Source organism: Micropterus dolomieu, linkage group LG22 (genome assembly GCF_021292245.1).
Source record: "Micropterus dolomieu isolate WLL.071019.BEF.003 ecotype Adirondacks linkage group LG22, ASM2129224v1, whole genome shotgun sequence".
Classification (NCBI taxonomy): domain Eukaryota; kingdom Metazoa; phylum Chordata; class Actinopteri; order Centrarchiformes; family Centrarchidae; genus Micropterus; species Micropterus dolomieu.
In genome coordinates this window covers 4165264-4189537 of record NC_060171.1, presented here as the reverse complement: position 1 = coordinate 4189537, position 24274 = coordinate 4165264, and the positions used below count along the sequence as shown (strand labels likewise).

Here is a 24274-nt window from a genome sequence, read left to right as displayed (position 1 = left end):
ACTTGAGTGAAAGATATAAGTAGAGCGTTTGACTACGAAATGTAACAAAGCGTGTATTAAAAACAGAAACGCTGGGGCCTTGAACACCCTGTTGTTATGTACACGTGGCTGCTGATTGGGTAACATATCTGACACACCCACCAAACAAGAGAAAACGTACCTCAAAGCCTAAGCAAGATTGTGCACACCCTTTTCAGATTGAAGGTGCTCCTGTTCTAGAGCGACTTTCCAAAACAAAGTCCTAGTCTACTTTTATATTTATGCTTTTTAAATATATTAAATTTTGTTCTTTTCTTGTGTTACTTGCTATTAAAGATATGAAAGATTTCACACAAATAAAATTAACTTTTTTGATATGTAAAATTAGATTTTTTTGTAGAAAAAAATATCACTGAGTAAAATGTAAGAATGAAAAATAGGGCAAATCCTTCATTCTATTACAACACATAGTAATTTTAAAAAGTATATACATACAAATAGTCATATTGTTTAGCAGTATACCAAAAAAAACCAATATACTTTATACTATAAATTTGACATCCATTAAATTGCGTCTTTGGAGTGTCACTGACAGTTAAACTTCACAAACAGAAAGCAAAATGTCTTTCTAAAGATTTAATACTCTTGTTTTCTAATATCCTTTTGAACTTATTCACTGCCATCCCTAATTTATGATTTTTTTTTTCCAGCTGTGATAAGCGCCTCCATTTCCTTTGTGAGTTGCAGTAGAAAGAAACGTATCAACCGTATGACTGGTCTTAGTAAAATTCATTGTTACTTTTCCAGTGTGAACACACTATACTAAAAACCTGCTTTGAATTAGTATGCTGAATGGATTTAGGACACGGTCCTTGCCCCTATTTGACTATTCCTGCTTACATGTGATCAATCATGTGATCACTTGAAAGTTGCTCTTAAAGGTGTCTCCTATGTTGGCTCCTTGGGGCTTTCTCAAGTGTAATTTGTAGCAGTTTGATAAGTACAGGCCCTGTTAGACAAAACACAAAAGGAAACAAACAAAAAACAAGAAGAGTCATCACTGACATTTAAGACTCAATATAAGATAGAAATCGTCGTCCCTTCAGTCCTCCCTGCAGATGATTTTGGCGTACAGGTCGTTCTCTTTGAACAGCAGGTAGTCCTTCAGCCTATTGGGAAGCTGGACGGACATCAGACCGCTGCAGCTCAGGTGTTTCCTGATCACCACTCTGCTCAGGTGCGACAGAGAACGAGGGTTACCTGGATCACAGGAGAACGGCAGTTAAACCAAAATTGCAGCCTCTTAACCTGATTGTTTTTACCACACAGTTAACTCACGCATGGTCCTGTGAATGTGAGGCCACTCCTTCTGGTTCTCCAGGATCTTTGTCAGCTTGCTGCAAAGACAAACCTGACCCACATATTCAAGGAGGATCGACACGACTCGGCCCACCAGGTTCACCAGCCAGGAGACGCTGATGAAATCGCAAAACTGGACGACAAATGACATTCATTTCACACGGACAGGTAGTTTTACTGTTTAGATGCAACTGTAGAGAAGGTAACACTTACATGAGCAATTTAACTAAGTCTCCGTGTGATAATTCACTCCTATTTGCCAAAGATATGCTCTGCTCCGTTTTGTACGTATCAGACAAAACAATTTATTTTGACTAATCTGTCAGGGAAGAAATGTGCAAAAAAAAAAAACTAGCAAGTGGACCTTCAGTCAAGGTCATTTTGTCTAACTGCTGTTAGAAATGACAAAAAAGAGCTTTCGCACATTTATTGATGTAAAAATACCTTGTGAGATCAATTTAGGAAAGAATTGTCATGGTTTTGGATTTTGCTGTTGTTGGTTTTGGTAACGCCTTCCTCTTGTGTCTTGGTGTGTTTCATTCCCTGTCTCTATGCTTGACTCATCTCTGTGTTGTGTGTTCCTTATTTGTTCATTTGTCATGTTTCCTGTTTTACTTTGAAGTTGTTCTGTCCTTGGTGTCATTGTCTTGTCTTACTTCCTGCCTGATTATCTTATGTGTATCACCTGTGCCACGTTCTCCCCACCTGTGTATATAAGTGGTTGTCTGACTGTCACTTTTTTCATTAATGTTTACCCAGTTGCTACATTTTGTGTCTTACCAGTGTTTTGTGGATTTATGTAATTTGGTTTTGGACTGCCTCACCACCACTTACATTTGGATTTATACTGTTTGTTTTCTTTAATATTGTTTCTGCATCTCAGACTGCTCACCTGTAAGTTTTCATCTGTTTCTTTTGATAAATTCACCTGTTTCCTGTTTCAAATTCAAATCCAGTATCCCCTATTTGAATCTTATTAGATTTATGCTAAAATACAATTAAAAGATGCCTGATCATGTTTTGTTGGCTGTGAAGCAGAAACACTACACTTTTTAGTGGTTTCAATTAACGTTCACAGCCGGTACCTTCAACAAAATGAAATATTAATCAATGAATCTGACACATTCAAGGAACAGCTGCAGGGTACTGAAGTGACAGTAAAACTCACAGCAACTTTTTCCTCCTGATTTTGTGAGTAATCAGACTCGCTCAGGTCCTCCCAGTCGTCGTCATGGTTACAACAGAAACACTTCCCGGCATCGTAGCCGTTGTTGAGCAGCAGCCTCATCATCACCTCGTCCCTCAGGCAGTAATGCAGCGCTGTGGGGAATACCGTGTCGTTCAGCACCGTGAAGTAACAGTTAACGTCTGCCTTGGCCGCCAGCAGCAGCTTCACGATCTCATAGCGCCCTGACCTGACCGCCACAAGGAGGCAGCACAGCGGGTCCAGGTCAGGTTTGGCTCCTGACTTCAGCAGAATCTCAGTACAGGTTGCATCCCCGTTGGAGACAGCAAAGTACAGCGGGCTTCTCCTCATGTCTCCATAATTTTCAGAGATGTGAGGGGCTAACAGCGCGTTCACATCAAAACCTTTCTGCAGCAGGAGCTCCAGGCAGTGGACGTGGCCTCCGTCAGCAGCAGAGTGGACAGGGCTGTGGCCGGACAGCCGCAGGGCCCGCCTAGTGGTGATCGGGATCAAAATCCTCAAAGCTCTGATGGAGAAAAGGCGTAGCTCATTCTAAAAGCATCAGAAACTGACCTACATGAAAGCTGGACAGACATTTAAATTTGACCTGTCTGATCATTTATATAGTATCCTTATCTCAAGGCACTTCATATAGAGCAGGTCTAGACCATATTCTTTATAATTTATAACAATACTATACTGTAACACTAGTAGTTCCTTTTTTTGAATGAAGCCTACACAGGTTGTAACTGCAGCATCTGTGTTCGACCAGTCAGAGATGTTTAGCCCTTCAGTCTTCTTTCTGATCCAGTTTCCTGAATTGGTTCAGAACAACACTAGCCCAGCTTTTGTTTTTCTTAACGAACAAGCTTTGTGGATCACTACTACTCACTACTCACAGGTAGTGTCCTTCGTAAGCAGCATGGTGGATTGGCAGCTGGAAGCTCAGGTTGTGGATGTTGGGATTTGCTCCATGCTGCAGCAAGATGTCGATGCAGTCTGGATTTCCCGAACCTGCAGCGTCGTACAGAACGCTGTCGCCGTTTGGCGCCTGGGCGTTTACATCAGCACCTAAAATGTAAAAGCCGAAAAGATATAATTTGGAGCAAAGGCACAAAGATGGTTTTAAGATATACAAGGGCGTCACGTTGTGTTAAACAGCGGCGAGGACATAGGGGCTCCGATTAGGGGTGTGAAGAGACATTAGCTTGTGAGACATCACAAGTCGCGATATTGGGTTCACGAGAACGAGACGAAAAGATCGTTAAACATTGCCGGTTGAAAACCCACGCCCCTGGTACCGGGGGCAGCACACGATCGTCAAAACCGCTGAATTACTTTTCCTGTTTTCGCCGTTTTAAGTCCAAAAATCATCTGATTTGTGACTGGTCACCATCTTGATTATTGCGTTTTGGAACACACGGCCTTCTTTGCGGTCTGCTGGCCGACTCGTAGGAGCTACATAGACATCCGGTCGGTTTCTCCTGTAGATTAACAGTTCTCCTGTAATATCATCCCTGCTGAGGCAACACATATGTAAGCATGATTTAGTCTTCCCTCCTCTTTTGTCATGTTCAAAGGGAGAGAACGGAAAACTTGGCCAAAAAGAAACTGTGTCGAGAAGTTGTTAAAGTTACTGATGCACTCTGGGCCATTTTATAATCAGTAGCTTGTTTTTTTTGGCTTAAGTTACTTTTTTTTGGACAATGCACATTTGTTTCTTCTATATTTTAATTGCACTGCATGTTTTCTTTAATTTGAAAATAAACCTTTCCAAAGGCATTTGCATTTATTTAACTGCAAGTGTTACAGCCACCTCTGGCTGCCTTAAAGTAATTGTGTTCCTGAGTGCTTCTGGCTGTCATGCAAATCCCAGCTGTGTGAGTCCCTGTCAAGGATTGGTTCCTCTGGAGCTGTGACCGACTATTTCCTGGTTGCTGTTCTCTGGCGTCTGTGATTGGTGTGGCTGTGACTCGACCGACCCTGCCAACCAGGACTCTCCAATCAACACCAGCTGGACTACAAATAGTTTGTGTGTCCACAGTTTGGGGCGACTGAGCCAGCGATCAGTTTGTCTTGCTGTTGGTTGTGTACCGCTGTTAGGTAGTGAATATCAAGAGTGTTTGTATTTCCTGTTTCTGTCTGTTGTCTGTCTAAGTGGCTTCAGTCAGTTCAATCTGTTGTAAATCACATAGTGTGATAGTGCACCAAGTGTTGGGCGCTCTTTTGTTTGAGCATTGCTTGTTTTTTTACTTTGCATTATTGTAAAGCATATCGGTGCTTTATTAGTAGCTTTTGGAATCTAGGGACACTGGTTATACTCGTCATCATTGGTCCTTCTCTGCCTGGGAAAATGGTTATATATACACCAGCCGTCAGGTGACAGTCATCTAATATTAGTCATGTAGTGTGAACGCCACAACAACTTCAAGATTCCCATCACTAGACGGCAAATTGTGTAGTCTGAACAGCACGGCGAACGGCCGACGCAGAAAATCATGTAGTCTGCACGAGTTTTAAAGAGAGTTGGTGATAATTTTTTGTGCGATCAAAACTACAAGTGAACCCTTTCAAATGGCACAGTCACTCAATGCATTCTTGTTAAATATTTTTATTACATTTGTTTTAATGTATGGTTCTGTTCACCGTGTTTGATGAGGAGCTCCAGGACTTCAGGGTGGCTGTACTCCGCAGCGATGCCCAGAGGAGTCACTCCATGCTGGTCTGTCTCTGAAACCTGACCTCCGTTCTGTAACAGCAGCTCCACAACATGAGCACAGCCAACCCTGGAGGCCTCGTGCATGGCCGTCCACTTCTTCAGACACACCTGCTCCACCTGAGCTCCTCCAGCTATTAGACCGGAAACCATCTGATAAGATCCAGCTCTGACTGCTACAGGGGGAGGACATGAGAGGATGAGGAACTGATGTTGAGGATGGACAAAACATTTTCTCTTGGGCGTCACTTTATGTCTGCTGTGAAGGATAGAATATACCAGACCTAAAAGCAGAGCGGATTCGTTCTTGCTGTTGGTGGTGTGAGGAGAAGCTCCGTGATCCAGCAGCATCTTTACATTTTCCACCAAACCAGCTTTCACTGCTAAAGTCAGGAAGGTCTCACCCTCCGAAGTCTTTTCTTCCAGAGTCAGATTGAAAGACGCTGAAGCACAGAACAAAAAATTAAACTTACTTTAGTGAATTCAGCTCAGACAGGAGAGTCAACAATCATTCTCATGACACATGCTGGCTTTTATTAGATTGTCAGTTAAACAGTTGTTTAAAGCTGTTAAAGTTGAACACCGAGGCAGATGATGCACATGCTGACAATATCAGGCACCATGAACAATACACAGGAAGCAGTTTGCAACTCATTTGGAGTATTCTGGTGGCCCTGAGGTTTAAGATGCTGACCATGTAATCATATCACCTCTGGTTTGAGTCCAAAGTAAAGGCAAAAATCCAAGGCTTCGTTTTAGCTATGAAGTGATACATCTTGTCTCTAAATTATCTTTGTTGGGAGTTGCACATTCGCAGCTCCTAGTTAAGGACTACTAGCCAATCAGAAGCAGAGAAGGGCGGGTCAGCGAGAAGCCGGTAAACAGCTTCGGTTCAGCCGTAGGTGTTGCCGACCGAGAGTTTCACAGTGGTGAGTTATTAATCTGTAACAAAATTATCTTTCACCCATAAAGTTTTAACTGAGCTCTGTCTCTACATCACAGGAACAACTTTATGTCCACTGACTGCCTGGAGGGTAGCTAGAGTTTGGAAGGCAGAGGAGAGCTGTGTGCTGCAGCTCACTGTTTTTTCCACCGGTGTTTTTCAGGGTGTGTCGGACTAGCCGCTTGGCGAGCATTATATGAGGCTCATTTTGCTTTCATCCCTGTGTTGTCACAGGAAAACGGCTGGACTATAAACGAGCTGTTTTCAGACAGTGCAGAGCAGAGTTTTCTTTGGGAGATGGGAACTCCCTTTGGGGTGGACTTTTTCACTTTGCAAACCTGTTACATGCACGAAAGGTATATAACTCAATAAAGGAAAGGAGGGGAAAAGCCTAAAAGCAGAATACCACCTCTTTAAATAAGTTGTGTTTTAATTACTTTTGATAATTTATTGTAAGACTATTTAAAGAGTAACCAAGAACCAAACCAGCTAGATGGATTACTCTACTTTTTTAGGTGTAAAAGGTGTTCAGTCCAGAATCTTGAAACTGAACTGAATCACCATAGTCATGAACCAGACACTAGCTTTTAGCCGTGGAGCACCACTTACTGGTGATTGAGAGCAGCTCTGTCAGCTCAGCACGTTAAAGACAGCAAAGGTTACACTTTGTTACAAACAATTGGGTGGGTGGCGAGGTTGCAGTGGTTAAGACACGTCTTTGGTGTGAGAGATCCGGGTTTAATTCCCATTGCGACCATCCACTAATGTGGACACTTGACCCCTCGTTGCTCCAGAGGCGTGCGACGTCTGACATGTATAGCAAATGTAAGTCGCTTTGGATAAGAGCGTCAGCTAAATGAGTGAAATATATATCAAAAAATAATGCTGAGCTATTAATCTCCTACAGTGATTATATACATTACATTTATCTGACACTTTTATCCAAAGCGACTTACAATTGCTATACATCAGTCAGGTCGCACGCCTCTGGAGCAACAGGGGTTAAGTGTTTTGCTCAAGGACACATTGGTATATGGGTCACAGTGGGGGGATTGAACCCAGGTCTCGCACACCAAAGGCATGTGTCTTATCCACTACACCATCACCACCTACAGTTTTAATACTATTAGTGTCACTTTCTTGTCCATAATCACTTCTGACTGTCATGCGAAAGAAAAGGTTTGACGTCTTACCCACCGTACAGCACAGTCTCCAGGACCAGGACCAGAGGCTGGACCACCGCCCTGTGCAGAGGATACCAGCCACACTCATCCACCCGACTGAAGGCTGCTGGGAAATCACAGAGCTCCTGTAGTGCCAACATGTCACCTGCAGGGACAGTCTCAGTGAGTTTTTACCTTTTATTTATTTATTTTTTTTTTTCTTCAGTAGATTTTGTTACTACAGAGCAAAAGATTATCTCCGTCTCACACCAGAGTTAATGCTTTTCTTCTCCTACTTTTCCCATCAGCCCTTCACTCTCTTTGAAAACACGTTGAAAATAATTTTTTCATCAGTCTTTCCCTCCTTTTACCGTCTGCCAACAGCAGATACAAGATGTCTGTGGGCAGCCATGTGCCATGGAAAGCCAACAGTTGGCAGGTTTTCATTCCCACCAAAGACTCCACCCACAGATTAGTGTTCTTTCAGGTAGAGGGGAAGAAGACATCAAAGAAATGACCTGGTAAGGTGTTGGCTCTCTGTGACGCATGGCTGACCACCCCTGCAATAAAAGCTTTAGTTGGGTTTTATGCTGTAAAGTAGTGAAGGGAATTACAGCTCTTTGAAGGGAGTTGGATCTTATGGCTCTGTTTTTTTTACTGAGAGCCAGCTCTTTCGGCTCCCAAACAGCTCTTCATTTGGTACTAGTGATGTGTCAGTCGCAAACAAGTTGGCTCTATGAGCGATTGCAAACCCTCCTGTCTGAGGCCTGTTTTGGGGGGGGGAAGAAATGCATGACAAATTACAACAAATTACACTTTTAAATGGAGCAGAAATAGTTTTGTTTCACATTATATCATACCCATTTTATTTAAAAATGTGTCTGAATAGAGTTGTGTAATTATTTATTAACCATACTTTCATTAGTAGGTGTTATTTTAGTTATACAACCAGGATAGTTATTCTTAGCATATCAAACTTTATCAGAATATTTTATTGTGTTGCTGATAAAGACTCTTGCACATTGATTAGCTAATTCCTATTACTATTCATCACAGCTTAAGTGCTCCTTGTCAAAGACTCATTCCCTCATTTGGTGTTTAAATGATGGTTGTGGACAGTGCTGTCAAATATGTTTCCTACCATAGGTGTTTTCATTTGGGTTGAGATCTGATAACCATGAAGTCCATGCACATTCATTGAATCCTTCAGTCACCGCTTGTGAGTTTAAAGGAAGCTTCTGTATTTTCTACATTGAGCTGTATATGTATTTGGATCCACTTGCAGCCAGTCTCATCGACTAGGGACTTATGTTTACTGACAAATCCAACTTTTTATTGACTTTTGGTAGTTTGGAATACTAACAACTCCAGGATATTACTTTTTACCTTGTTTGATGGCTTCAACAAGCTTCAGAACTTCACTCCTGAATGCACAAATGAGAAGATGAATGTAATTTCTGAAAAAGGCAACCATCTCAAACTTTGATATGTTGGTTCATGTTGCGGTACCTCTCTGATCCTGAGAGATGTTCTTTCTGACACGAGTCCTGAATGCTCATCTGCACGTTATAGTCCAGAAGTTCGTCATCCACGTCATCAGCTGCATCCATCCTTCTGACATCAAACGAGTACACATAGTCACAACTTCACACGATTCAGTTCCTCAGTTTCTAACCGCACAAGCAATCACATTAATTGTTAAATAAAAATAAAATAAAATTCCTCTTGTTTAAACTCTCTGGATAATAATCTATAGATTGCTAACCGAACTAACTTCACACATTTTATTCAAGTAAAGATTTATCTTTGTTTCTAGACGTGAAAGTTCTGCTTTACTTCAGGGTTTCCACTGAAATCAACTGATCTTGACCTGAAATTTTGTTGTAAAGTTCAGTTACAAATGTTGGACTTTAGTGTGGAACTGGGACACATCGAGTCTCTGTGAGTATACCAGTGTGTAGTCACATTCAACCAGCGGTCTGAGATCAAATTTTGTTTTTAAATCAACTGCTTTCTCTTTCTTGATCTTTATTTATTATCCGCTCCATTTTCAGGGCACTTTAAACCCTGACGTCCTTACTGTTCATCATATTTAACATTAGTGATCCAGGATCCCCAGCGATTACATAGTCTTATAAACTTTATATCATTCTGTATATGAGAGCTCGCGAAATACAACAGACATGATTAAACCTAAATTTCTTAATTCTCACCTGATAAATGTGTCAGTATTGGAGTCATAGGACGAGTCAGCAGCATGGTGTTTGCTTCATGGCAGAATTTCCCCCACCCAATCCCAGCCTTCCCCCACCGTCACACACACACGAGCTTATACACACTCAACTGCGCTATTTATAGGTGTCACCTGTTCAAGTGTATTTAACATGCAGGCCTTTTCACAGCACTTAATGGAGTGTAATGTCACTCTGTGCACATTTTTCCACAGCTAATGACAAACAATAATGAGCCGGCCAATTGTATGAATATTTATTGTGTCATTATGATTCATCAGACCACGACAACGTTTTCACTACAGTGGAGATCAGTAACCATGTGCTCAAACGTTGTGGGACAACAAATCGATGAGAACCTGTTGAAATAATAAAGAGGCTTGAAGAGTGAAATGACTGACAGCTTTCCTCCAGCTGCTGCAGATTTACAGCGCTGACCTTTGACCTCTGTGCTTAATGAGCATTTTGATGGACAAATTGAGACTGTTAGCTTAAAATTTGCACTTCCATCTGAACAGCTGCGAACATGAGGTTTTTTTTTTTTGCATGTTGTTGTCTATTTACTACAAAACTCTTAACGCTCAATTACATATTATTAAACTGGGGATTTGTAAATGTTTTTCCTATCCTCCAGGCTGCAAAATCAAGAAAGTACCATATAGATTGACATTGATAAAGACTAAATGTTCAGTTTTGTTTTAAAATCTTTAATTTATTTAATATTTTAAAAGTTATTGTACATGCATTGAAATTCCATCATCAAAATACTGCACATTACAGGCATCAGGTGAGGGACAATCAACAATCAAAATGACAGTCATTTCTGAGACTAAAAGAATGCAGCTCACAATTCATATACAGAGACACTGGATATTTACATTGTAAAAAGAAACATTCAGATATATGGCTGACCGAATAAGAGAACCAAAAACGTATTAGTCTGCCTCTCAATACTTTCTGACTTCCTGTCTGTGGCTCTCAGCCTAAAGCCCATTGGTTCCTAGTGAAGACATAACTCTTTAAAAACACATCACAAATATAATGTTTCATTTTTAAAAGAGGCTCAGTCATTTCCAAATAACAGCTTGTCACTGTAGTTTTTAATGTTACTCAAACAGGAGGAAGTAGTGCAGTTGTTGGACACTAAAGTCGGGACTGAGTCAAAATAAACTACAGTGTGTGTTCACGGTGATGAATGAACATGCCACTTATGCAACAGTGAGGCTCACTGATGTGTTTTTAATAGTGAAAAAATGACTATGAAGCTCTATGGCACAGAGGAAGAAAAGATATCAGGCTTTGATACAAACAGTATTTGTTACTGAATACATTAACTGTTTGGGTCTGCGTATGGGTTAACTGTAAGAAAAATATTAAATATTACTGTTTAAGAATTTTTTGCAATAGATGTTGATATTTTATAACCAATTGCAAGAGGAACATTTTTCTTGGGTGTGGCGCTAGATGAAAGGTCACAGGGGTCACTAAGAATATTCACTGTAAATTTCATTAAGCTCTGTCAAGTAGTTGTTTAGATATCTCACCACCTGTAGGCCATACTAGGGGGAAAAACAAGGAATTGATTTGGAAAAAGCATATTCGACCTGCAGTAAATGGTCTGAAATGTGGATTTTGTCTTTTACAATCACATTTATGCAGACAAGTACTTGGATAATAATAATAAAAGTTTATATATACAGTATTATGCATATCAGAACCAGAGATTACAACCATTAAAAATCTGTTACATCCTTTGAGCAAGCGGGACTCTTGCATCGACCACAAGTCTTTATACGATTTGTTCAGGGTCCTTGCTGTAGAGGTCGAACTCGTGGTACAGTATGAAGCGCTTCAGTCTTGGAGGGAAAACATGTGAGTTCATGATTTCAGGATTGTTGAGTTTCTTCAGGGTCAGACGCCTCCGGATGTCCAGTCTGCAGAGGTGCTTGAGGGAGCGAGGACTGCCTGGAGAGCAAGATTCAGAAAATAATTTTTCCTTTATTAGTTTATACTGTAATAAAACAGATTTGTAAGGATTATACGCAAAGGCCTGTTCTCATTCCCGCAAAGGCCTGTTCTCATTCCCAGTGCATCAAATACCTGGTCTTTGTCACATCCTTCGATAAAGTATAATCCTTGCGTAGGGTCCGTACTCGCGGATGCGCAAAGTATAATCCTTGCCTAAAGCTTGATTTATACTCCTGCATAGGGTCAAGTATAAATGCCTGGCTACGTGCGTAGCCTACGGCGTAGCTATGCACGTAGCCAGGCATTTATACTTGTGCGTCCGTGGCCGTTTCTCAATCTGCGTTCTTGTCTGTACTTGTGTTCTTGTGGACTTCGTCATAAGTCGCAGCCAAAGTACTGTTCCAATTCAAAAGTCCGCATCCAGCCAAGTACAGTAAAATACCCGGATGTGTTCTCGCTCCGCCCGTTTTACCGAGCCTGCCTCGGTGGTGACTTGTGTCACCACCCCCAGATATCCCAGAATGCATTTCGCCGCCAAAAAGCGGAAATGTTGGACAAGAAAAATCAGAACTGTAACTTATAATATTGCTGTTCTTGTGTCTCACATAGTAGTTTTAAGAGTTTTTTTTTATGTGGGAATATAGTTGTTTAAAAAAAAAATATAACAAAGATTTAAAAAATTGCTTTGACGTTTTCGGAGATGTGAGGTTCCGCCCGCTAACGAGTCCGGCCGTCGTCAAGTCCGCTGCTGTTCCAATTGCTGAATGACTGACTCCCATTCCTGGAAGTTTGTACTCCCGAGCCGAACTTGCCAAGTCCGAGCTTTAAAGTACAGAAGTCCGAACTTGGCGAACTCTGTATTGAGAAACAGCCCGTGTGTCCGTGAATCTGCAACTACACCCCCAAACGCTAGTCAGCAGTAGCGCTACAACGTCCACTGTGTTGACTTTTGCTGGCCGAGCAGGCTCTAATTAATCGTCTCCAATCTGAAACCGGCGGCCATTTATGAAACCGAATTGACCACGGAAGTATGCTTTCTCTCCAGCCTTCTTTGCCTGGCTGATGTGTGGCCACAAAGCTTCTCTTGCCAATCTGTCCTCCTTTGTGAGATCCTCCACAAACTTAATTCCAGCCTCGTGGCACACCTTCGACTCCTTCGTCATCTTCCAAAATGCATCACTGTGTTGTCGTCTTGAGAACTGGGCAATGATATAGGGCGTTCTGTTTTCAGCTTTCTGGCCGTGTCCACGATGTCATCCATGTTCTTCTCCCAGTGAGGTGCTATTTTGCCAAGCAGTTGAATCACATCACTTCTGGTTTCCTCGTTCACTTTCTCCTTCATTCCTTTGATTCTTAAATTCCATCTCCGTTTATATCTGTCATGTTCTCTTGGCCTTTCTTTTAGCTCAATGTTCTCCACTCTTAGGCGGTCCACTTTTCTGTTTTCTATTACTGATATTTTCGTTTTGCAGTCTTTGACCTCCGCAGCGTTAAAGTCAGATGCTTTGGTTAAGCTAGCTATCATAGCACAGTTTTGTTTAAACTGCGTGCTAAGATCTTCTAGTTTTTTTTTCTTGCGTGTCAAACCTCACAGCTAGTGTGTTAATTGCAGCAAGGATTGTGGAGTTTGATACTTCATCCTCGTTTAGCTTTGCTATCTTTCGAACATGAGCTCCTTTAGATGGAGTGGAGGAAGTGAACTCACGTGTGTCTTCCAAGCTTTGTTTATCACCACTCGGTCTATTCGTGTCCCTTGGGTCTAACATGGCATAGTCACGATCCTGTCCTCGAGAGAGAGAAGAAACGTCTTCAAACTCCGTTTGAGACATTTTTTGGATATTTTCTTTCTTTTTAGTTTCAAAAGTAGAGATACTTGGTGGGAATACGAAATTAAAGAGTGTTCTGAGGAAATTAAGCAAGACAGCTTCTTCCGTGCAGCCGCTCACTACGCCATCTTGCAAGAAGTCGCCGCTAGTAAAAGTTACTTCAAAGCACGGGCACTTCCTGCCAGCTTGGAGGCATTGCGAGGCTACCCAGCCGACCAATCACAGAGCTTGCGGTCCGCGTCACCTGGACGCGTAGTTACATTTTTGAGGAGGTGCACGTCAGGCTATAGGCCCATTTATACTCCTGCGTAGGGTCTAGCCATGCATTAATACTTGTGCATCCGTGTGTCCGTCATTTTGCAATTACACCCCCAAACCCTAGTCGGCAGTAACACTACAGCGTCTACTGTGTTGACCTTTGCCGGCCGAGCAGGCTAACTTCCGGTTTAGCGGTGTAGCTTTTAGCTCGGGTTGCGACGGTCAAATATATTGATTCACTGTGTTACAGCCGGCTACCCAGCCGACCAATCACAGAACTTACGGTCCGTGTCGACTCGACGTGTAGTTACATTTTGGAGGAGGTGCACGTCAGGCGACGGAGTAGCCTCTGCGTAGCCCCGTAGCCTATGCCGTCATCTACGCCGTCGATTCGACACAGAAGTATAAATTACACTTAAGGCGATACATGGGTGGGTTGAAACCAGACTTTCATCCAGGAGACTGTGTTTGTTTCCCGTGTGAAACAAAATGTCAACATTGATTCTTTTTAGTTATATTGAGTAAGTTACACAAGTTGCAACGTTACTTAAAGGAGACCTATTATGCTTTTCCTTATTTTATGACTTCTCTACAATGTTACAATGTTGGATGATCATGTTAAACATGGCCAAAGCTTCAAATAATGAGGTTTTCAAAGAAAACCCTGTGAGCTGTGATTCTTTAAGATATTTCAACCCAAACCATGATCTTTTCATGAACTAACCAAGTAGTGAAGTTGTTGCCTCTACTAAGCAAATTGTGATGTTTCACAACCACTAGTTTTATTTTGAAAGTCTAATTAGACTCGAAGTCCAGTTAGACTTTCAAAATAAACCATGTGACATGTTTATTCTTGCTAACCCTACACTTGCAAAAACAACGCTAAAGGGCACCCAAGGCGTTAAAAAGCGACACCAAGGTTGTTGACCAAGCATCCATGTGTGACAAGTTGGGAATGAAAACTATTTGCTATGGTGGTAAAGGAGAGATGATAGGAAAACATTTTTGTTCAGGAAAGACAATATATTAAAAGTCTGACACTCCTGCTAGTGTCCCCAAAGGTAAAGTGATCAACATAATGATTTTTGAGTCTTACTAGTGGATCTAAAAATTTGTCCAGAGGGAGGCACAAGCGGAAAGCTCATTAAAATTGAGGTGGGGTTGTTAAATATCATGATACTCTGTAGTCGCTGAAAAATCCTCTTCTTGATCAAAGAAAAAAGACATACCAACAGATTAACAAACATCCAAACAACTGCTTCAGTCATGTGGTCTTTGCTGTGTGATGTAGCAACTCTGATGTGTGTTGTCCATGAAGGTTAGTTTTAGTTCATTAAAGTGTGATCATTTCTTCAGATTTTAGTGGAGGCGGTCTTTATCTCAGGTGAGGCGTTGCACCTGAATCTCTTGCCTCCAATCTGATAATTGTCATAAAATCACGGATTAACTCACTGAGGATGTCACATATTTCGGGCCACTCTGCCTGGTTTTCCAGGGTGAGTCTGAGTTTGGAGCAGATGTGGAAGTGGCTGACGTAGTCTAGCAGGATCCGGACGACGCTCCCAGACAGATGCATGAGGCAGCAGAGGCTCATGAACTCACAGAACTGAAGAGAGAGGATGGACATCATCGTAAGGTTATTAATGTTTTCTTTAGCTATGTGTATAAAAGTAAACAAATTTAAAACACATTTTAAAGAAAATGTAAACACTCAGATTTTCAGCAGGCAGTTGTATTTTTTAAGAAGTGGCTTCCACTTGTGGTCTTTGTCAGTAATCATCCCAACCCTCAATTGATGTTTCTCATTCACACTGGGCAATGGATTTAACCACTGATCGTTAATATCCACTTACTGAGAAATGTGTTTAAATTATTTGAAAATAGCTTTAAAGATGGTGCATGCAGTTATAGTTAAGATAACGGGTGAAAACAATCATACTAGAATTGAACACTTGAGATTTCAGGTTTATTTGGCGACACCTGTGGTTACTGGCGGTAACAGCAAGTGTGTTTAAATAATCCAGGTGGCAGAGACCAGAACGCTGATATTGAATAGATTTGCTAAAATGTCACATCGTTTGTATGGCAAATAAACTGGTAAAGGTATGATTAACGTTAGGCCACGAAAACACTTGGTTAAGGTTAGGTAAAGATTGTGGTTATGGTTATCTCTTGCATGAAAATCAGACACACTACATGTCCACGCACCATCCCAACCTTCACACCTCTAAGTGCAAATGATTCAGCACTCATCGACATTGCCACAAGCAGCCGCATGACATACATTTTGTCATCTGGCAATGACTGCAAATTGGGCGGATCATCCACAGCCCGATGCAGTCAAACTGTGCACATGGCCCAAAAGCACACATTTAAAAATGTCCGCCTATCCATTTTGGAGTCCATCCTGTCTTTTGCCACCCGCCTGACAACGTAAAGTAGCTGCCTGGGAGCAGGAGCTTCTTGGTAACTGCTCAGAGCCGAGGAATGGTCCAGCACATAACAAAACATAATTCATTCGCCATATAAAATGGTGAATTGTCCTTAATACACTTACGTTTTTGCACAAATTAAACAAAATATGTATAAAATGGTAACTGACATGAAAGGTGCTGGTGCTGGGATTTTGTTACTATTGGCAGAACCAGGCTAGATGTTTCAACCTGTTTCTAGTCTTAATGGGCAGATATTAGTGTAATATATCTTCTCCTCTAAGTCTCCGCCAGAAAGCCTGTAAGCATATTTCCCTAAATATTAAGAAAATTGCTTAAAGGAAAACAGTCACTCACAGGAATTTTCCCCTCCACCTCATCCGCAGCACTAGAAGCATTGTCATGGTGGCAATGAAAGCACCGCTCCACCTTGTAGCCGTTGTTGAGCAGCAGCCTCATCATCACCTCGTCCTTCAGGCAGTACTGCAGCGCTGTGGGAAACACTGTGTCGCTCACTACTGTGAAGTAACAGTTCACGTCTGCTTTGGCCGCCAGAAGCAACTTTACAATGTCGTAGCGCCCTGACCTGACCGCCACCAGGAGGCAGCACAGTGGGTCCTGGTCCGTCTTCGCCCCAGCTGCCAGCAGGATTTTGGTGCAGTCCACGTCCCCGTTGGAGACAGCAAAGTACAGTGCGCTTCTCCTCATGTCGCGGTAGTTTTCAGAGTTTCTCGTGTTCATGCGGTAGTTAACGTCGAAGCCGCAGGCCAGCAAGAGCTCCAGGCAGCACCTCTGACCTCCATCCGTCGCAGAGTGGACCGGGCTCTGACCCGCCTCTTTGATGGCCTTCTTGGTGGTCAGAGGTATCAACATCTTCAGAGCACTTGGAGAAAAGAAAACAACAGTCCAATCACTTCATAATAACAAAGAGTTCACAAAGACTTTTGAGTCTGAAGGTCCGGTCACGGCAGCTTTTAAAAAGGCAAACTTTTATGGCGAGTCAGTTGATTTCAGTGGAGTCATCACAATCAATGGATTTGCTCTCGAGGGTGACATCTGAATTTATGCTGCTGAACAGTAACAAGCTTGACAGTGCTGACCTTTGAGCGAACAGAGAGCTGGAGACAGAGGATCAACTGTTCCACAAAGGACGAACAGTTTGCAGACGGTTATCAGACAGGAGTTAACAGTACAAATACATGTTTCAAATAAAGTTTGAACTGATTGTCCGGTTAGCGACTAAACTAACCATTTTGCTCTAAGAACTCATTTGTTCCCTGCTCCATTAACTCTGTATTGACTGAAATGATTGATTGCAACGATGTACAAATGCCGGGGGGGGGGGGGGACAGTAAATGGCCTGGTACAGAAGCACTACAGGGAACCTACTGTGACAGACTAGGGCTAGCATATTGCTGGCTTGCTAGCGTGTTAGTTTAATGGTTCTCCCTGAGGTTGTGCTACTGCATGGTCCTGACTTGAACTGGCAATCTCGGGTATCAGAATCAGAAGGAGCTTTATTGCCAAGTAGTGTTTTACACATAGGAGGAATTTGCTTTGGTGATAAGGTGCTACACGTAGACAAACATACAGTTGACATAAATAACTGTAGAAATATATAAATATGGAATAGACAATGCAAGTTATATAAGAATAATAAAAAGAATAGAGAAAACTATTTGCAGAGAACGAACAACGTCGCAGATATTTACAAGTGCATTATTCTGGGTTTGTGTAGTGCAGACGTATTGCAACGGAAGAGAATATTGTGTACATAAATATATAAATTGACAATATAAAAATATACAGCAACAAAGATTAATCATTAACAACAAATATGTGCAATGTGCCAGGTTTGTGCATGATAGGAAATAAAATAATATTTACACGTGCAGATACATTTGTATTAATTGCAAGGGGGGAGTGGGAGCTGATGCGCTTCCATTACATTAGCCATTAGCTCTGCAAGCATTCAGTGTCACCAACAGTCTGACAGTGTTGGACAAAAGGACCTCACTCGTAGTGTCCGGCGTACGCTGCCTTGTGGATGGGCAGGTGTCCGGTGATGCTAGGCAGGTTGGGATCGGCTCCGTTGTCCAGCAGCAGCTGAATGCAGGCAGTGTTTCCTGATCCGGCTGCATCCTGCAGGACACTCTCTCCATTACAGGCCTGAGAGTTCACTCTGCTACCTGAGCAGGGAACAGCGGGAAGAACCAAGAGGAGATTGGACTGATCATTTGAGATACAGGTGTGTGGAGGGGAAGTGAATGAAAATTGAACAAATTCCAGAATGACTGAAATATTAACCTTTATCAAGTCAATACTTAGGAATTTTAATGCACTATGCTATGTTTTCATTCTTGCGTTTGTGAAATCATCACGTTCATCACATCTCCAGTCTCTACGCCTGCAGTTAAAGTCAGTTTTATCTTCAGACTGACCACAGTTCAGCAGAATCTCAGCAACGTGGGAGTGTCCGTGCTCTGCGGCTACGGACAGGGGCGTCACTCCTGTCACGTCCTTGCTGTTTACCCGACCGCCGTTCCTCAGCAGCATCATCAGGATGTCCACCCTGCCGACTTTGGCGGCCTCATGCATTGCCGTCCACTTCTTCCGGCAAACCTGCTCCACCCAGGTGCCTTGAGACACCAGCGTGTACGCCATCTCGTAAGAGCCGGCCCTCACAGCTGAAAGGTGAGGGAAAAGTGTGTCTTAATCAGCTGTATATATTTATCGAATGACAAACCACCCTGAGGCTGAGACACCCCCAAAGAGTGTTGTTTCTCACCAATGTTACTCACTTTACACATTTATCCCACTAGTGATAAAGATGTTCGAATAACAAAGATGTTCCATTTTTACTTTACTTCACATTTCCATTACTGCCTCATGGGACCATTAGCCTTGTTAAGCACTTCCCCCAATGCTTTAAGGTGTTACCGAGCAGCAGCGGTGACTCATTTTTGCTGTTGGTGTTGTGAGGCGAGGCTCCGTGCTCCAGCAGGCTCTTCACATTCTGCACCAGTCCGGCTTTAACTGCCAGTGTCAGTGGCGTCTCTCCTTCCACGGCCGTCCTCTCCTCCAGGCTGAGCCCCTGAGCTGCCACTGACACAAACACAACACACAGAGGTCAACGTGTACATTCCTGGAGTTCATATCGTTCTGCCAGTCGCGCTAACCTGGCAGGTGAGCCGGTAAACCGGGGACAACTCATTGTCTGCTGACATCCAGGCTGAATTAGTAGGGGGCCGACATCACGTGTTATTTTAGGCAGAGACAGCTGGAAGGCAGCATCATTTCTCAATGAAGTATTCTGTGCATTAATATTATTTCAAGCAGCCATTATTTTGATATCACTAGTCCTCTTGCTCCTCCTGCAATCAACTTGATGTGCTTCATCTTCGCTTACCTTATTTATTTATTTATTTATTTATTTATTTATTTATTTGTGTCACCTCAAATGTTAAAGGGGGGAGGTGGTTATGTTTTCCTCACTGTCTGTCTGTTGCTCTGTCGCTTAGCATCTGACTAGCTTATCTGGGGTTTACAAAGGGTTTAGCTAAACAGTAACTATCGTTTTTCTGTGACTTTTAGCCTTAGCTCAGTGCACAGTTTACAGGTGTCACACCTTCCTACATTACTGACATAATGACCTCAAGTCCTCCCTCAGGTACTGGACTTGTGCTGCTGCATTAATGCACTAAAACACTTGCTATGAAGTGACCTCTTCAGTTAGTCAGATAATCAGTAACCCTTAGGCACTTTTGATGGTGTCAGCTGACATAAAATAATACATGGGAACATTTATTTACATTTTTTATTTCTCACTGTACATTTTAAAGGAATTAATCAAACGGTCAGAGACTTAAAGAATCCCCTTATACTGTATATATTGACTCACATCTCAAGACAGTCTCCAGAACCTCCAGGACTGGCTGGGATGCGGCTCGGTGGAGGGGAAGCCAGCCGTGACTGTCCGACTCCCTGAAGGCCGAGGTGTGCCTCAGCATCTCCCTGAGCACTGTGACCTTACCTGGCCAGGAAAGAAAAATTGGAAAGATTAAAGAACAGACTCGTTTTCCCCCTTTTCCTTCTCTCATACCTCATCTCTCCCACTTCTTTGTTTATATATCTCCCTCTCCCTGTCTGTCTGCCGGTCTCCTGATGGCTGGCAGTCCTCAGCTTCAGCTGCCGGCCGTGTGACTTTCAGAGGAGAGCCAAACACAAAGGCAATGCTCTGTAATGATGTAGGTATTTCCAGGGTCATGTCCAACCTACCTTGCTCGATGGCAGCCAGGACTCTCAAATTTTCATCTGTTACTGCGGCTAAACTAATAGCCAGGAGCAGAGGAAGCACAGGGCAGTCAGCTGGTCAGCTTTGATCAAATTATATAAAAAGAAATTCTGGAGATGGGTGAAGTTTGGATGTGGCTTCCATACCTTGCTGCAGATTTCAGAAAGGCCTCTTGGCAGGAGTCCTGAATATTGAGCTGGATGATGTAATCATTGATCTCCTCCTCACCATAGTCTTCATAAGTGTTCATCACTCTACAGGGAGGAGACATGATTCCAGTTTATAAGCAGCTTTTCAAGGACCAAACTGGTGGTTTGCATTTTTAAGCGCATTAACTACAAATCATGTATGCTTAGATTTACAATAATAGATTTTTCGGCCACTTGTGGACAGAACAAGTTGGAAACAAAACAACTGATATCAACAGCTTGCTATTTTCCCATCCAGAAGACACAGAGCTAATTGATCACTCTGTTAAAGATGAGTTTGTATCCTCCTGTTAGCTCTGTTTTGGTCTCCACCATCTCCTGAGAAAAATGTCTGTCTCTAGCAGCCAGATGTTCAACTTTCTTCACTGGCGAGTCTCTAACTGTGTCTGTCTGCGGTTTGGTGCTGATGAGGTAGTTTACAGTGGGTGTATCACAGCTCGTATGATCAACTCCCTGCTGCTGCAGGAAACACTCAGACTGAACCAGACAGTAAATGTGCCATAAAAAACACAAACAAGGAGCTAAAATGCGCTGAAAAGCATTAAGTGGAGTTTTAACATCCCGCATACCATTCTTTAAATTACTCCCATCAGTTGGTATTGATTTTCTTCCTTCTGAGTGATGATATCATTGGTTCAAACAAGCTGATTCTGTGCCAAATGACCCTATCAACTTGCAGAGTAACATTAACGCCACTTTAATGTTATTGTGATCTAAACGATGACAATTACTACTTCAGCTGGAAAGCTGTGTTATTCTGAAATAATTTAAGATTAAAAATGTCCTCGCATTTCTCACAGAGCTTCTAGACCTGCATACAGTTTAAATACTGCAAGGTACAAGCGGGTGGACAAAATAACAGAAACACATCAATCCAAGACAACGATGATAGCCTTTAAAAAATTACCATGGAGTTGAGTCAACACATCTTACGGCAGAGTGTCAACAGAAACAAAAGGCAACGTTTCATTTAGCAGATCTGCAATTTCCTAATCGTTTCCCAGGAACTTTCCTGGAAATGAATGAATATGAATGTAACTTAAATTAATCAATTCCACTAGCTAGCATCAGCTGAGCATGCCTATGTGGAATTTGTCCATAGGCAAGCAAACAATTCCACACTAATGAAGATTAAAGATCCCAATTATGAATTAGTAATAAGTGAATATTTTCTTAAAATTTCTTTAAATTGAACAACTGAACAAAAATTTCTATTTACCCTGTAATTAGTACCAAATTACATAGTTCTTTCGAAGAAACTATTCTGAAATTACAGATTGTAAATGAAGCATTAGGGAGGACAGGGAAAACATTATAAACTTACTTTTGTTTGAATATTTAAGTCTCCCCATGGACTAAAAACATGAAAAGAAAACATAAATTTCATGCCAACGCAAAACTGCAACAATTGCAGATGACAACAAAACATGGTATAGATTGCAGACCTACAGGTGTACAGGTTATTGTGTCCACCCCCTTTGCAGACAAAATGAAACATTCCCTGCTAACACATTCACTTTAACTGACCACCTCCCAGCAAAATAAAAAATCCTAATTCTGACAGAAACATCTAGTAGAAAAAAATCAAATACATGCATGTCTGTGCAGATGAACCTAAAAATTCTCACCTGCGAGGTATGTTAGCAGCTCACGCTGGTGGGTAACTCTCCACTAACAGCGTGTGTGTGTTTATATATTTAGTTGTGACCTGCCTTCAGATGCCTCGGAGCACTGCCTGCAGAAACACACTGAGTGGCATGTGGTCAACACCTGGCCATGCTGTTCTTAAATATAGCTGGTTGCGTGTGCTATTGTGTGAGATAAGCCGGGTCTTTGCCGTGTTTGGCGGGAATCCCACATTCAAGATCCCACAAGCCTCTGGGACTCAGGCCGTGGACTCATCCAGCCAGCAAGTTCACTGTCTATTGTTTCACGGAAACCAAAATCAAATTGGGTCTATTTTTTCCTCCCCGCTGCTTTGTCAAAGAAATATGAGATGATGAAAGTCTCGTAAACTGTTGGCTGAGTTAAAGCGAAAGCTGCAGGGAAACTGCACCAGGTGACAGCGGAGCTCTTTGCCATCTCTTCGATCCAGACTTTAAATCTTTCTTTATGAGGAAACAGTTTTGTAATTGTTTCCTGGTGTGATTTTAATGCTCGGGATTTGTTCTCTGCTGTTTGTGACTCTGGTTTTATAAACTTTTAATGACTTTCATAGGCTTGATTTAAGTTGTTTTTGGCTTTTCTCTGCTTTTCTGTAAATTTGACACTTCTGTTTTACTCCCTTCCTTTTCTCACTAAAGCACTTGAATGTTTTTAAGTTGTATTTAATGAGGAAAACCTAGCAGAAATGATACATCTCTCTTTTTTTAATTATAACAAACATTGTATCACACAAGATAACATCTAACAGTAAACCAGTGCAGACAAAAAAAAAGAAAGAAGCAAGAAATAAGCACTGAGTATTGAGTAATTCATTACATTCCACCACAGGTCATATGCATCATATTTCATATAATATCAAATTGTATAAGTTTCAGTGTATGGTATGTTGGTTTGTAATGTACAGAACAGTAAATAATAATGTCTGGATCTATTAGCTGGTCAGGTCCCAGTGTGTGTATAAGTATCTTAGTGTGAATCAGTGTAATCCAGAAAGGACCCCACACTGATGTGTGATCTCATATGTCCAGAAGCAGATTAGTGGAGCTTTACAGGGGCCACCATGTCCCCTTTTCTGGCTCATATACTGAAATAGCAGCATATAGCTCAACATAAAGCTCCTATACTGTGACTGTAAATCATGAGAAGCTGTAAAACTCCTTCAATAAGAGTGGTTCTCATTCTTACGCTGACAGAACCAGCTTTAAAAGTTTTCCAGCTGTCGTGTATTTGTAGCTGTTGGAGGTGTTGGGCTCTATATGACTGAGTATAAGTCTCTGCATCCTCAGCACAATTAAAATTACAAATACTACCGAGTACTTTTATAATACTAGTAATAGTGTTTCTACTACTAGTATTGCTTGTGATTCAACAGTTGGTACCACTAATACTTACTTTCTGCTTCTACTAATGGGCTGCCTATACTAGTTTTGCTACGGCAAGATCACTAAAGGAAACTGAATGAACAAAAACACATTTAATTTATTTTACTGTGTCTGTCTGTCTGTGGCAGATTGTAATTTCAGTGTACAGCTGGGAGTTGATTTTTATTTTTTATTTTAATAATTGTTTTCCAAATCTTGACTAAAACCTGCTAAACTGCATCTACCGGGACCAGTTGAAGATAAGTACGTTCATCATGTGTACTTCTTCCATCAACATGTCAATCCTTAGACAGCTCCTAAATGAGATCTACAAGGATCCAAATATCCATTGTTTTAACAATATACACCTCTTTTGTGTGGATTCTTGCTCATTCTGCATCTCTCAGTCCCTCTCTACAGACACATTTACACTTTCTTTACTTGTGAACCTTCAGACTTTCTTTTTTTCCCCCAATATCCTGCCACTCTCATTTACCTGCAATCACCTCATTAGCCTAATCCCAATGTCCCCCAGCCCTGAATCCTCAGAGACTTTACTGAAGTCACTTGGTCAGTGATTGAGTGCAAGAGGCTGCAAGGGCTCAAAATGTTGTAAACAGGAATGGGACAGCACTTTGCCACATTATCACCTTACCATGACCACGCTGAAACACTTTGCACACT

At 41.8% G+C, this 24274-nt stretch overlaps 2 protein-coding genes and 1 long non-coding RNA gene across 5 annotated transcripts; 1 reads left to right on the top strand and 2 right to left on the bottom strand.

The window, feature by feature from the left end:
• Positions 1–637: 637 nt before the first annotated feature.
• Positions 638–7437, bottom strand: LOC123962489 (ankyrin repeat and SOCS box protein 15-like). Of its 2 annotated transcripts, none has more exons than XM_046038645.1 (7): positions 7377–7437; positions 5525–5683; positions 5171–5416; positions 3424–3595; positions 2507–3050; positions 1318–1471; positions 638–1239 (listed from the first exon to the last, which is right to left on the bottom strand). In XM_046038645.1, exons 2-7 carry the CDS (start codon positions 5589–5591, stop codon positions 1082–1084), a joined length of 1341 nt encoding a protein of 446 aa, XP_045894601.1. In that variant the 5' UTR covers positions 5592–5683; positions 7377–7437; the 3' UTR covers positions 638–1081. The 2 variants fall into 2 exon arrangements, with proteins under 2 accessions (XP_045894601.1, XP_045894602.1); XM_046038646.1 differs by lacking the exon at positions 7377–7437 and adding an exon at positions 6691–6705.
• On the top strand, positions 5170–17243 carry LOC123962491. Of its 2 annotated transcripts, XR_006822955.1 has the most exons (5): positions 5170–6169; positions 7388–7529; positions 8493–8565; positions 15125–15265; positions 16448–17243. It is a non-coding gene; the product is annotated as an uncharacterized LOC123962491 (long non-coding RNA). The 2 variants fall into 2 exon arrangements; XR_006822954.1 differs by lacking the exon at positions 8493–8565.
• LOC123962490 (ankyrin repeat and SOCS box protein 15-like) lies at positions 11323–20605 on the bottom strand. The gene is made up of 9 exons (XM_046038647.1): positions 20502–20605; positions 20340–20392; positions 19963–20094; positions 19002–19166; positions 18503–18748; positions 18079–18250; positions 16419–16944; positions 15082–15235; positions 11323–11542 (listed from the first exon to the last, which is right to left on the bottom strand). Exons 1-9 carry the CDS (start codon positions 20603–20605, stop codon positions 11367–11369), a joined length of 1728 nt encoding a protein of 575 aa, XP_045894603.1. The 3' UTR covers positions 11323–11366.
• Positions 20606–24274: the final 3669 nt, after the last annotated feature.

What these genes read in the sequence shown, in the direction of transcription:
- LOC123962490 (XM_046038647.1), bottom strand. Translation starts at nt 20,605, where the DNA reads ATGAACACTTATGAAGACTATGGTGAGGAGGAGATCAATGATTACATC. An exon ending in AGGTGGAGGGGAAAATTCCT is followed by an intron (nt 15,236 to 16,418) that starts GTGAGTGACTGT and finishes CTCTCTCTTCAG; the next exon opens with TTCTGTGAGTTCATGAGCCT. An exon ending in CGAAATATGTGACATCCTCA is followed by an intron (nt 11,543 to 15,081) that starts GTGAGTTAATCC and finishes CTTGCTCTCCAG; the next exon opens with GCAGTCCTCGCTCCCTCAAG.
- LOC123962489 (XM_046038645.1), bottom strand. Translation starts at nt 5,591, where the DNA reads ATGCTGCTGGATCACGGAGCTTCTCCTCACACCACCAACAGCAAGAAC. An exon ending in ATCAGGAGGAAAAAGTTGCT is followed by an intron (nt 1,472 to 2,506) that starts GTGAGTTTTACT and finishes TTTGTCGTCCAG; the next exon opens with TTTTGCGATTTCATCAGCGT. An exon ending in TCACATTCACAGGACCATGC is followed by an intron (nt 1,240 to 1,317) that starts GTGAGTTAACTG and finishes CCTGTGATCCAG; the next exon opens with GTAACCCTCGTTCTCTGTCG.